Source organism: Alternaria postmessia, assembly GCF_024291825.1.
Source record: "Alternaria postmessia strain BMP 2775 chromosome Unknown scaffold_40, whole genome shotgun sequence".
NCBI classification, from domain to species: Eukaryota; Fungi; Ascomycota; class Dothideomycetes; order Pleosporales; family Pleosporaceae; genus Alternaria; species Alternaria postmessia.
The window spans coordinates 118,495-131,150 of record NW_026260113.1 but is presented as its reverse complement, the minus strand read 5'-3'; the positions used below and the strand labels follow the sequence as shown (position 1 = coordinate 131,150).

Sequence of the window (12,656 nt, the reverse complement as noted above, 5' to 3'; positions counted from 1 at the left end):
AGAGCAAGACGAGGGGAAGCCTGCGCTTATTGTCGTTCCTGGTTCGACACTGGAGAACTGGTGTCGTGAGTTTGAGCGCTTTTCCAAGACGATCAACTTTACGCCGTACTATGGATCACAGGCGGAGCGGTTCTCTCATCAAGAGAGCATTCTTCATAATATCAAGCAGAGGACGTGCGACGTGATCATTACGACGTACGATCTTACCTTCAGGAAGGAGGACCTGGCTTTCCTTAGAAAGTGCAGGCCCGAAATTTGCATCTTTGACGAAGGGCATATGCTTAAGAACGCGAACACGATCCGCTACAAGAGTCTGATGAAGATTCAAGCGACTTGCAGGATTTTGTTGACAGGAACTCCACTTCAAAATAGTCTTCAAGAGCTCATGTCAATCCTGGGTTTCCTGATGCCACAAGTATTCTATGGCGATCAACAGGAGGAGGTTCAGGAGATGTTGCAAATCTTATTCAAACACAAGGCCAAGACGATGGAGAGCGATTCACATAGCTCTTTGCTGTCTGCGCAGCGTATCCAACGCGCTCGTACAATGCTGACGCCTTTCATCCTTCGGCGAAAGAAGGTACAGGTGCTCAAGCACCTGCCGAAGAAGACTTCTCGCGTCGAGTATTGCGATCTTACCGATACACAGAGGACGCTCTACAACGAGCAACTGACCAAGCAGCGCAAGATCCTTGAAGACCGAGCGGCAGGCATACCCGTCAAGGACCACGCCAACGTCATGATGAAGCTCCGGCAAGCAGCCATACACCCCCTACTCTTCCGTCATCGATACAACAACGATAAGATCCGAAAGATGTCCAAAGCCTGCCTTAAGGAAGACATGTTTGCCGAAAGCAATCCAGACATCATCTACGAAGAACTAGAGCTGTATCAAGACTACCAATGCCACCAACTCGCCTCCAAGTATCGTGCTCTTAAGAAATATGAGCTCAAAGACCACGAATGGATGGACTCTGGCAAAGTTTCTGCACTGCTTGCTTTGTTGAAAAAGTACAAAGAAAACGGTGATCGTGCACTAGTCTTCTCCCAATTCACTTCAGTTATGGATATCCTCGGCTGGGTCTTTGACGATCACGACATTAATTTCATGCGCATGGACGGCTCTACCCCAATTCAAGAACGTCAGTCGCTCATGGACGTCTTCTACCAAGACGAATCCATCCAGCTTTTCATGATCAGCACCAAGAGCGGTGGAGCGGGCATCAACCTCGCCTGCGCCAACAAAGTCATCATCTTCGACTCGAGCTTCAATCCCCAGGATGACATCCAAGCAGAGAATCGTGCGCATCGTGTTGGTCAGACGAGAGAGGTCGAGGTGGTCAGACTAGTCACTAAGGGCACGGTCGAGGAGCAGATTTATGCGCTCGGTGTAAGTAAACTAGAATTGGACAAGATGGTTCAGGGTGAAGATACGGACGATGGGGCGAAGAGCAAGGGGAAGAAGAAGGACGATGCCGCGGCCGCGGGTGGATTGAGTAAAGCGGAGGAAGCTGGTATTGAAGCCGTGGAGAGGATGATGATGGCGCAGCTCGATGCGCTGCCGGTTGATGATAAAGACAAGGTAGACCAAGGGGCGAGTGGCGAGGGGGATGTTAAAGAGCAGTTTCTGCAGGGCTTGAAGAAGGCGGGGCTGGATGTTGCTGCCTGATCAAGTCTTCTAGGATCACGAAGGGGACGGGTTTTTGTTGGTACAAGTGGCAGAGGACTTGAAATCAAAGGCAATTTTGGTTGGACGTGGTTCTCTCTGTACTGTATAGTAAGGCATCCAGCGTTGGCGTTTACAAGTCGGGTTTTCCGCAAGTGGAGATTTTCAGCAGCGTGCAGGTCCATTGTATACAGACGCATAGCACGCCGCTTGTTCCGCTATTTAGAAATGTATTCGATTTTTTTTAGCATCGTCCGTGTTCCTGTAAGGCGTGCGCAGTCACCTAACTGTCGAGAAATCTAGTTTCCAACGTCCATCTTTGTATGACCTACAGCCATCAGAGATTGACGACGTCACGCGGCCAAGCGTGATTGGCGAGTTACCCAGTGTAGTCCTCGTAATAGCAATTGCCCGCTTGGTGCCCTTATCACACGATTTTCGGATAACTCCCATGTTCAACAGCATATCGGGACTCTCAAGACATCTACAACGATGTAGAGAATAGGCAAGGAGGCATTCAGGAACAGGCTGTGGCGCTCATCATTGTCGCGCTAGCTGCTATCTGAGGTTAGTACGGGATGTTCTCCATACATAGTCGTAGCTGACATGAGATAGATTATAGCACGATAGCGACATAGGTCCATTTGCTCGAATTCTGCAAACCTCTTCTCTTGCGCCTCTCGCCCAAGGCAACAGACGCATCATGTACCAACAGAGAAGCCTCTACTCACGATTTGGTAATCTTCTCTGGCGCTTTTACATCCCCCAACGAGCTATCGCCATCCTTCCCGTCTACCGACCCCTGTCCGACAACCACAGCCTCTTCTCGTCCGAGCATCATGTGCTCAATGTTTACCTTTGGTCCTTTGAACCATTTGTGCGCTGAAACGAACCACCATATCGTTACCAACAACATTGGGCCACCGTAGACAACACATGTCCAATTCATGTCTGCAACACTGCAAATATGTTAGTCTTTTCGGGATGATACCAAAGTTCTGTTGGGCCTTACGTCAAGTCTGCTCCGGTTATGCTGGGGAAACATAGGATAGGTATCATAAGCAAGACGAACACGCATGCGACGCTGCCAATTGCGCTAGAGTACTTCCCTAGATTCCAGGGACCCGGTCTGAAACGGTTCCCTACGAAAAAGACGCGGATGAAGATTGGTATAGTAAATGCGCTATCCGCTGTCAGCAGAGAAATCTAACTGTGATGACATAAACCTACACAAAAGCTGCAATAGCGCCAATCGAGAACAGCGCTCCAACTGCCAACTCTCCACCAAAGATGAGCAGCAGGCACAGTATACCGACTGCGCAGTTGAACCACACGGCGTTTGCAGGCGTTTGAGTATGTCGGTTGACTCTCTTCCAGTACTTACTCAGAGGGAAACAATCATCACGAGCATAGGCGAATGTGACTCGGCTTGCGGCAATCATACACCCTTGACCCATGCTGAACCCCGCGATGATGGTTAGGGCAAGGATGGCCAATGTCATCTTTTGCGACATACACTGCATCAGGTACGCGGCGAACGGCTGCCCAAGCTCCGAGTCAAGGACCAGGTCGATATCAACGACAGTGTATGCAACAACCAGCTGCAGGAACCAGCCAAATATACCCCCGGTGGCCGACGTTAGGACGATAGCGCGCGGGGAAGCGATGTTCGCATTAGAGCATTCTTCTGCAAGATGGAACGGTGAATCGTAGCCGGACATAGTCCAGATAACGCCGATAAAGGACATTAAAACTGAGATGCCGGCTGGAAAGGATGTTCCCTCATAGATCGTGCCCCAAACTTCGCTCGAAGGAGCAAAACGAGGAAGGCCACGTTCTGTGCGGTCTGTGCCGGCTGGTATCATGATGATGACGACAACGAGCGCGATGAAGTTGAATGTCGAACCAGCAGAATTGAATTGTGCGAGCCAGCGCGTCGGCATCGAGGAAAGAATGGCATGCAGTATCATGATAAAGACGGTTAGCAAGAACGTCTGATAGTCTGTGGGGACGTAAGATGGGTCGTTGATACTAGCCGCCGCAAGTATCATGGCCGCAATTCCATAATTGACTGCTCAAACAGTCAACTCTTTGCCCATAATCATCAACAAGGGATGACGGTTTTGTACTTGCCGGACGGTGCCGCTGTAATCTGAGCGAGCCAGTTACTCCAACCAGTGAGCCACGCAGCAAAAGGTCCCCAACCAGGTGGTGCTAGGACGGCAGAAGCATAATATAACCCTCCACTCGTCGGCATGCTACTGCACAGCTCCGCCATACTCATAGCCACACATTGAATTCCTATCATGGCTACGATCCAACCCCAGGTCATGCCAGCTGTCCCTGCATAGCCCATGCCATAATACAGTGTAGATGCGAAACTGGGCAGTAGACCCAGAACTGCGAAACTGACACAGAATGTGGTAAAGAGGGAAAATTCTCTCTTGAACTCGGATTTGTAACCAAGTGCCGCCAGAACCTCTTCATCCGGGTTCAAAGAATGCGTGGGATCGTAAGGTATGTCGCCGTCTGGAAGAACAGAAGTCACAGGTTCTTCCGCGACGGAGGGGTTCCGATGGTGGGAAGTCGTCATTGTTGCAAGGGAAAACGCATACGTGCGTTGTTGTCGTCGTCGTCGTCGCAGTCGCAGTCGCAGTCGCAGTCGAAGAACGCACCCGACTAATGAAAAGATCGCGACACGAACCGGTACACTAGAACTCTAGCAACGCGCAAAGTGCAGCAACTCGTCTATATACGCCCATACCCCAGTCTGCATATCATTGTGCAGCAGGGTCGTAAGCGGGGTGTCCCTACACCAAGCGGGAGAGTACACGCGAAGCCATGCTGCAACACATGGGCAGCGGCCCAAAGCAGCGTCATAACCCATTAGTATGGGTGATAGGCGTTTGCGCGGCGAATGACGACGAGCGAGATGCTATCTCTTTATCAGTGCACGGTTCGGCGTTCGGCTAGACTACCCTAGACAGTAGGAGGTGTGGAGGAGATCGCGGGCCGGCAGGGGCACGCGAGCTCAAGACACATTGCGAAGAAGCTGTCTTTGATGACCCTAGGAGGTCAGGCAACTGCATGTTCAATCGATAGCATCTTGTACCATGACACGGGCGTAGGAGTATCTGTCAAACTCGTAGGTGATGAAGACAAGCAGCCTGCTTGTGTTTGTGTTTGCGTTGACCAAGATTGGGGATCCACGGGTGCTCTGACGGAATCATTCCGATATCTAGCGCTAAGGTTTACGTCCTACAACACTGCGATACGGCTGGACATGCTTCATCAGGAATAGACCTCCGTACAACGGCCTCATCCGTGGGTTCCCACATGGCGTTGGAGGAGCGATAAGCTCCGCCTTGGTATCGCCGTGGTGACACTGCCGAACAGTCGAGAATTGCTTACCGTAGCTACGAGCATGCCTTCCTTGTAAGTTCAGCAGCTCATGCTCAATTGTAATCTTTTGCAAATTGTTCTAAGAGCTGCTACTTTGCAGGCGACTCCAGTGATACGCTTGCTTTGCTTTGATCGCAGATTACTGATCTTGAGCCAAGTAGCACACAATGAACTGTTATCCCGCCCGTCGATCCCATCGCTAATGCCTACCCCATAGATGCTGCTGATCAAAGCTTATCCGTAGGACGTATCGATGCTGCAAACCAAGGCTACGTTGAATATTCGATGCCGAGTGACCCTACTCTGAAAAGCCGACCAGACACAAACAACCGAAGAGACTTATGTAAGGAAGCTCGGGTTTCCTAACCTGTGTCTCCTTTGGCAACTACTAAGGTGTATCCTGCAGGTATTCACAATTGTATACAATAGGAATATAGATGTTTGGAATACAGCAAGTTCGACAATACAGACAGGATGGTCCATACTCCAGTCCATGTAGTAAGACGAAGCCATAGGCCACGGTATTGTGTCGATTCTTGGACTTTGCTGTGTGGGCGGTAGAAGATTACGCCTCAGCGAAGGAGGCGGGTGCGCGTTGTTCTCCCAAGACCCACGTCTTCATCTTCTTCCAATCGTCTCTTCTTCTTTGCCTTCACTGCTATCCTACAGCTGCGCTAGTATTGGTAGATCAGTGTACGTTATCGGAGTACATTCAACAGATCCCTATCGTTGGCGTTGTAGCACTGATCTCTGAGAGCGCTGTCATCGCCTGATCCGACTGATCTCTGATCTTTATCAAGCTGTAGAAGCCTAAATCAAATCCGGTCTATATCTTGTGGACTTGGGCAGAGGTCGTGATTGTTCAAGCCTTCCTTGATGGAGATAGCACTGGCCCCGACCTGACGGGTATGGTGGTATGAAGTCCAACTCGCGTGTCGATGATTTGCTTTACTGCCTTGCTCCGTGAATAAAGAAAGGCGACGGCAATGTCGCTCGCTAGATGACGGCCGCACCTTCGCTCAAAGCGTTCAAGGATTGCATCTTGTTGGTCGCGGTCTTGGTCCTCGTTGCGCTCTCCGCACAGGTTTGTTTTAACGTTCTCAGGATCATCTGCGTGTTGGCCTCGCTATCATGGCTGCTAAACAAGCATGCCTTTCCCATTTTCTTCTGAATACTTTTCTAGTGAGCTTCTTGCCTCTTCGCTGGGCATTGCAAGTTTGATAGTTGACAATGATAGTAGTAAAGAGTCGTCAGCTGTGCGGACGTACCTCATGGTTACTGTGCCTGCATTCCAGGGTTTTTGAGCTGACTGTGTCCGACGTCGCACTGCTACTTCCGTTCGCCCCTGCTTGTGAGGCGGAGACACCGCCTTCGCCAAGCGTGCCCATGACAGCGCTCTTCCTTCGTCTTTATCTGCGACAAGGTTTCTGAAAGCTTGTTGTAACTGCGCGATTTTTCCTACTTTTCCTACTGAACGCCTGAAGCAAGGCCGATAATTGTGCGGGTGGTGAGTGGTGAGTTGAACGCTCACGGCCACGGCCCGCCAATTGGCTAACCTAAGCCCCCAAAAGGCGTCAAATAGCGCTGCCGCCCGGCCCGTAAACATGTCACTCATTCGAGCTGACACGCGCCGCGAAAGTTTCCTGGAGCATTGGCCTTTCCGCTGCAATGTCACAGGGAAATTCTCGTCGAGTCAAGCCCGCAGGGACATTGTTAACGGCTGGTATAAGATACTCACGATATGAATACTGGTCGCCTGAAGTCGCACTTTGCATCACTGCAAAATCACCGAAGCAGCGCCGAAAACCCCGTTACGAATTTGACTTGCTGTAACATTTCTTCTTCAATCGTACCACAAAACGTCGCAAAAGGTTTCCGGTCAGAAACCAACATTGCGATATTACCGCGGACTTTGAATTGGACGACTCAGCCCTGGGTTGAGGCTGTCGGGAGCGCGTCATCCAATCCAACGCTACCGCCAGTCCCACAAGTGTCGAAGCTCGACGTCCGTCTCTAGTCGATTGCGCAGATCATTGAGAACGCACAGCTCCGTTAAAAGTGGCGCTTGCGACACTTTTGGTGTCTAGCCTGATATCTTGGGGTCCGGGGGATCTCAGTTTCTGAGCGCTGTCTCCTCAGCCCCAATACTTCCACTTGGAACACTACGCGACCACCCCAGAGCGACCGCCCACAACGATACCCCAGAGCGCCATTTCCAAGCAACATCCCAGAGCGCCCATCAAACTGTCAATGAAGCTACCAGTGACGAAAAGCCCCCGACATCACAAAGTAATGCCGAGTGATTGCTGAATTCACTCCCGCCTTTCACGAGATTGCACCCGTGGTTCACAACACGGCTGCTGACCGGGCGCTCGGCATTTTTTCTCGACGATCTATTTTGTTTTCCAACCCCTCGTGGTCCCTATCGCTCCTCAAAACCTATACACGATACTTTCAACTACGTTTAATTAACAGCCACCAAAGCCCTGAGCAACCTAATCCCGGACTAGTCGCCATTTGCTGGCCCAACTCCTGAACTTCACAACTCCCTCGGCTCTCGAGCCAACCAAATACCCATGTCGGGAGTGCTCGACCCCGAAGCTGGAATCTTCTATGGCGTTTGCTGGGTCGTTGTCATTATTCGACTTATTTCGCGAAGAATACACCGTGGATCATGGAAGTCATTACAATTGGATGATTACCTAATTCTTGTAGCTATGGTTTGTGATTCACAACGTTGAACGACTGTAGGTGCTGATCGATACCTAAGGCTACAGACACAGTGCTTATCGCTATCATGCATCAAATTGCAAAGACTAGTAGTACGTAATTTCCATGTATGATCTACAAGTGCGACATCTGCTGATTTCTTATGTCAAACTGTAGGCAACTTGATACCGCCTGGAGACGATGTCTCTCAATACTCCAAGGCTGAGATCAAGATGCGTGTATACGGGTCCAAGCTCGTCTTGGTAGTAGAGCAGATGCAACTCCTTACGATATGGTTGGTCAAGGCCTGCTTGCTCATAATGTACAACCGAATGACGCTCGTTCTGCCGCAACACAAAATCGTCGTCGCTACCTCTATCTACGTCGCTGTCGCATTCGTGGTCATGGAAGTACTATATCTTGGGGTTTGGTGCAGGCCGTTCAACCAATATTGGGCAGTACCTCCCAATTCGAGTGAGTGACTTTGCTGCCTGTGTTCACACAATACTTACGATAACAGAACAATGTTCGGCAGCAACCAACCATCTCATCACCAACGCAGTCTTCAACATTTCCAGCGATTTGATCATCCTAAGCATACCCATGCCGCTGCTCTTCAAAGTTCGTCTACCTAAGAAGAATAAGACTATACTGTTTGTGATCTTCTGCATAGGGGCATTCACTATTGTTGCTGCAGTTCTCAATAAGTACTACTCATTTACGAACCCATTCGGGACTGAGTGGACGATCTGGTATCTCCGGGAGTCATATACAGCTATACTCTGCGCCAACTTGCCCCTCACTTATCCACTCATTCAACGCGTCTTTGGCCTAAGAAACTGGAACTCGCACACGTATAGTGCGGATAGTCCATACGGGCCTAGCTCTGTCACACGAGCGCAACAGTCCTCGCATACCCACGCTTATTGGCCAGAACCCAGACAACAACAAATACCTAGAGGCTTTCGGGATATCTTCCGACGTACAGAAAGTCAAGAAGACATGAATGGCGGTCTGGGGAAACAGAGAGAAGACAACGATCCACAATTTATCACCAGTGCGATCGAGATGGAAGACGCGAGATCACAGCGGGTGTCGAGCTTGAGTACTCCTGCGAGTTGGCGGACGTCTGCAACGACTGAGGGCCCTAAGGATCACGAGCCATATCATGCTGTTTGAAGAAAAATAGACAAATACCCATGAACAAGGATGAGCTCCACTTGCGCCCACACATCCGACTGACTACTCGTCCCCGAGCAAGGCATTATTGAAAATGCACTCGAAGGGATCTGACACTGACATCGACCCGTCGTCTGAGTGAAGTCGTGTCCTCGTCATCGGGTACCTTTAGCACCATGATGGATGCGCCCAACTTGGAACGCTAGCCATCAGGTACTCACATGGGCAAGACATTCGAAGTACTTCAAGGTGTCTTAATCTACACATTTCATCAGGGTTTCAAGTCAGTATTCTAAGATTGCAACACAATGCACATTCACGACGTCCTTATCATTGGTGGCGGGCCAGCAGGCCTAGCAGTAGCAGCACGACTCCGTGAACACACACCATCGGCAACCTTCACAGACGATGAGCACCAACGGTACCACTGGATCCGGAAACATGGCCGAAAAATGAACATCAAAAACTACCGAACGAACAAGGACTCATTACCAACGCCACCCTCCACCCCCGGTAGCTCAGAATGTGGCTGCGATCATGATGTACCAACCGAGGAATTCATAGACATGGTGGTTCTCGATGCAGATGGCGCAGACTGGATGTCCAAATGGAAACGCCTCTTCAAAACCTTTCACATTGATTACCTTCGAAGTCCGATGTTCTTCCACGTTGATCCCGCTGATCGTGATGCACTGCTCGGGTACACCTATGAAAAGGAGAGGGAGAAGGACATTCAAGCTTTGCCTGGCGTTGCCGGAAAGGAAGTCAGCAAGCATAAAAAGAAGAAGAACTTGAAGACGCAAGGGCGATTTTTGGGTCGCACACCCGATGTGGATGAAAGGGATCGAAAAGATTACTATGTGCCACGTACCGATCTATTTGATGCGCATTGTGAAGAGGTTATCAAGAGATATCGACTTGGCAAGGATCTATTGAGGAAAGAGAGCGTCATGGACATCCAATATGACAAGGTTTCGAAGTTTGACGAGACAGAGCTCAGAAGTTTCATCTCGGATGGTGCAGTGGCGGATGAGAGAAAAATATTTCGGGTCGAAACAGACCAAGGCGTACGCTTTGCACATCTAGTTGTGCTGGCTGTTGGTCCTGGGAATGCGCCATCGATACCCCTCGTTCCTGGTCTACCTACTCAACGTCCACACGAAGGCTTTGCTCACGCGATGCAGATTAAGCAATTTCCACCATCTCATGTGATGGCTAAAATTCAGGCTCGCCAGCTGACGAGTATGCTCATCGTTGGTGGCGGCTTGACGAGCATCCAACTCGCAGATTTGGCGATTAAGCGGGGCGTCAACAAAGTGTGGATGCTCATGCGTGGACCACTTAAGGTCAAACATTTCGACGTAGATTTAGAGTGGGTCGGCAAGTTTCGGAACTTCAAGCAAGCTGAGTTCTGGACGGCAGACACAGATGAAGGTCAGTCAACGTTCGTGCTTGGTTAATCTTGACTAACGATGGCTTGTAGAGCGCTTTGATATGATTGTACAAGCCCGCAACGGAGGTAGTATGACACCACGCTACCGGAAAATTCTCGATTCGCATGTCGCGTGTCGAAAGATCGAGCTACATAACTATACCAAACTCCATTCCGCGGAATGGGAGCAATCATCCAAAACATGGGCCTGTGAGGTGTCTTCGGCAGAATCAATCCTCAAGCTCCCGCCTGTAGACTATATGGTCTTTGCAACCGGTATCCAGTCTGACATCCGTACTATTCCTTACCTTCAGAGCATCCAGCAACAATATCCAATCAAGTACATTGGCGGTTTACCATGTCTGAACGAAGACTTGATGTGGGACGACAATGTTCCTCTGTTTGTGACAGGACGACTCGCCGGATTGAAACTGGGGCCCGGAGCACCGAACCTAGTCGGAGCAAGAGTAGGCGCTGAGAGAATTGCTTGGAACGTGGACGAAGCTCTCAAGAAACTGGGCAAGCTAAGTAACAATGCGCAAGACGAGAGCGATGACAATAGTAGCGATGAGAAGATGGTTGCCTATGCTGCGGCAAGGGACAATCGATTCGATAGTTTGTTCGAGTTAGACGATGCTACCGCCTAGTCACAGCAGGCTATTCAGTCTTACGATCAATCGAGTGCGAGTTCAAAGCCGCGCGTTATGTTGACGAAGTCCTCGATATATTTGCGGGCGAACGGCGCTCAGTCTTGGTAGCATGAATAACGAGCGAACAAAGATAGTCAGGTCAAGTTGCGCGGGACATGATTGACCTAATGCGACGATCAACTCCAAATAGTTTCGCAAATTTGTCCTTATCTTTCAAGGCGTAATCCAGTTATCTTTACTTAAGCCATTCATGGATTGCCCGACGATCTGATGTCATCATACATGGTACAATAAATGAATTGTTCAGCCCCGTCTCCGAGGTCTTGAGACACTCAATGGGTGTGTATGGACCCGGATTCAACCTCGCGATCATGGTTTCGTGGCCGTAATCCCCCGTTTTGACGTGTCGCTTTCGCATCGGTGTTGCTGAGGCTGTCGGGAACGGAGCCGCTGGTTCGGCTATCGGCTGGCTACTAACCTAGGCATCTATGATATTTCCCGTCGACCGCATCACTTTCCATCACAACATCATCTTTATCCTGATTTCCCTAGACACAAATGGTTTCAGGCGCCAATGTAAGCTCGCCCACAACTCTCCAAGCGCATCATTGACGACTACAAGGACAAAAGCACACCCGCAATAGTCTCTTTGGCAGCTGGCGGCATTGCTGGCGGTGTGGAAGGCTTTCTTTCGGTACGCCCAAAGAGGCATTCCGGTCTCGGTCTAGTAGCTTATTCCACTTGCAGTATCCTCTCGAGTTTGCGAAAACGCGTGTACAGTTGAGAGCTGAGAAAGGCGTACCGACACCACGAAACCCTTTCCTCGTCGTGACCCAAGTTTATCAAAATGAGGGAATCAAAGCGCTTTACAAAGGCTGCGGAGCGCTGGTCTTCGGTTCAGTAGGCAAAGATGCTGTTCGCTTTCTCTTCTTCGATCAGATCAAGTTATCCTTCGCAGATCCAGAGACTGGCACACTTTCGCCACTTCGCAATCTGTTGGCTGGCATGACTGCTGGGGTAGTCGCATCGATCACTGCGGTCACACCTACAGAACGCATCAAAACGGCACTTATTGATGACGCCAGAAATGAAAAGCGTTTTCGCTCCGGTTTTCATGCGACAGCAACAATCTGGAAAGAGCACGGTATACTCGGTCTATACCGTGGCTTTGCAGGGACTACCCTCAAACAGGCATCAGCAACAGCATTCCGGATGGGAACGTACAATATTCTCAAAGACTTTGAAAAGACCAAGAACATCGAACAGAACACCGCAGTCAATTTCGCAAACGGATCAGTAGCAGGCGTTGTGACAACGCTCTCCACACAGCCTTTCGATGTCATTAAGACACGATCGCAGAGCGCAAGAGGTACAAGCACTGCTGAGGCTGTGAAGAGTGTGTTGTTGGATTATGGTATCAAAGGATTCTGGAAAGGCACAACGATGAGACTAGGGCGCACGGTGTTTAGTGGCGGTATACTATTTACGAGCTACGAGGCTGCTGTCAAGCTCATTTTACCATTGTATCCCGGCACGAAGCAAGCCGAAGTATCATAGATGCAAAGAACGACCTAAGACACTGGCCTCTTCATTAAAGACCATTCTGCCAACCTCCGTA

The 12,656-nt window shown here is 50.0% G+C and overlaps 3 protein-coding genes across 3 annotated transcripts; all 3 read left to right on the top strand.

Annotated features, from left to right (window-relative positions):
- Positions 1-7,644: 7,644 nt before the first annotated feature.
- On the top strand, positions 7,645-8,956 carry J4E82_006667 (uncharacterized protein; the record flags this gene model as incomplete). Its single annotated transcript, XM_051732923.1, has 4 exons — positions 7,645-7,788; positions 7,839-7,890; positions 7,955-8,251; positions 8,298-8,956. The coding sequence occupies 4 exons, from the start codon at positions 7,645-7,647 to the stop codon at positions 8,954-8,956; spliced, it is 1,152 nt and encodes a 383-aa protein (XP_051587316.1).
- Positions 8,957-9,264: 308 nt separating this feature from the next.
- Positions 9,265-11,035, top strand: J4E82_006666 (uncharacterized protein; the record flags this gene model as incomplete). Its single annotated transcript, XM_051732922.1, has 2 exons — positions 9,265-10,390; positions 10,440-11,035. The coding sequence occupies 2 exons, from the start codon at positions 9,265-9,267 to the stop codon at positions 11,033-11,035; spliced, it is 1,722 nt and encodes a 573-aa protein (XP_051587315.1).
- Positions 11,036-11,596: 561 nt separating this feature from the next.
- Positions 11,597-12,595, top strand: J4E82_006665 (uncharacterized protein; the record flags this gene model as incomplete). The annotated part of the gene is made up of 3 exons (XM_051732921.1): positions 11,597-11,614; positions 11,661-11,732; positions 11,786-12,595. The coding sequence occupies 3 exons, from the start codon at positions 11,597-11,599 to the stop codon at positions 12,593-12,595; spliced, it is 900 nt and encodes a 299-aa protein (XP_051587314.1).
- Positions 12,596-12,656: the final 61 nt, after the last annotated feature.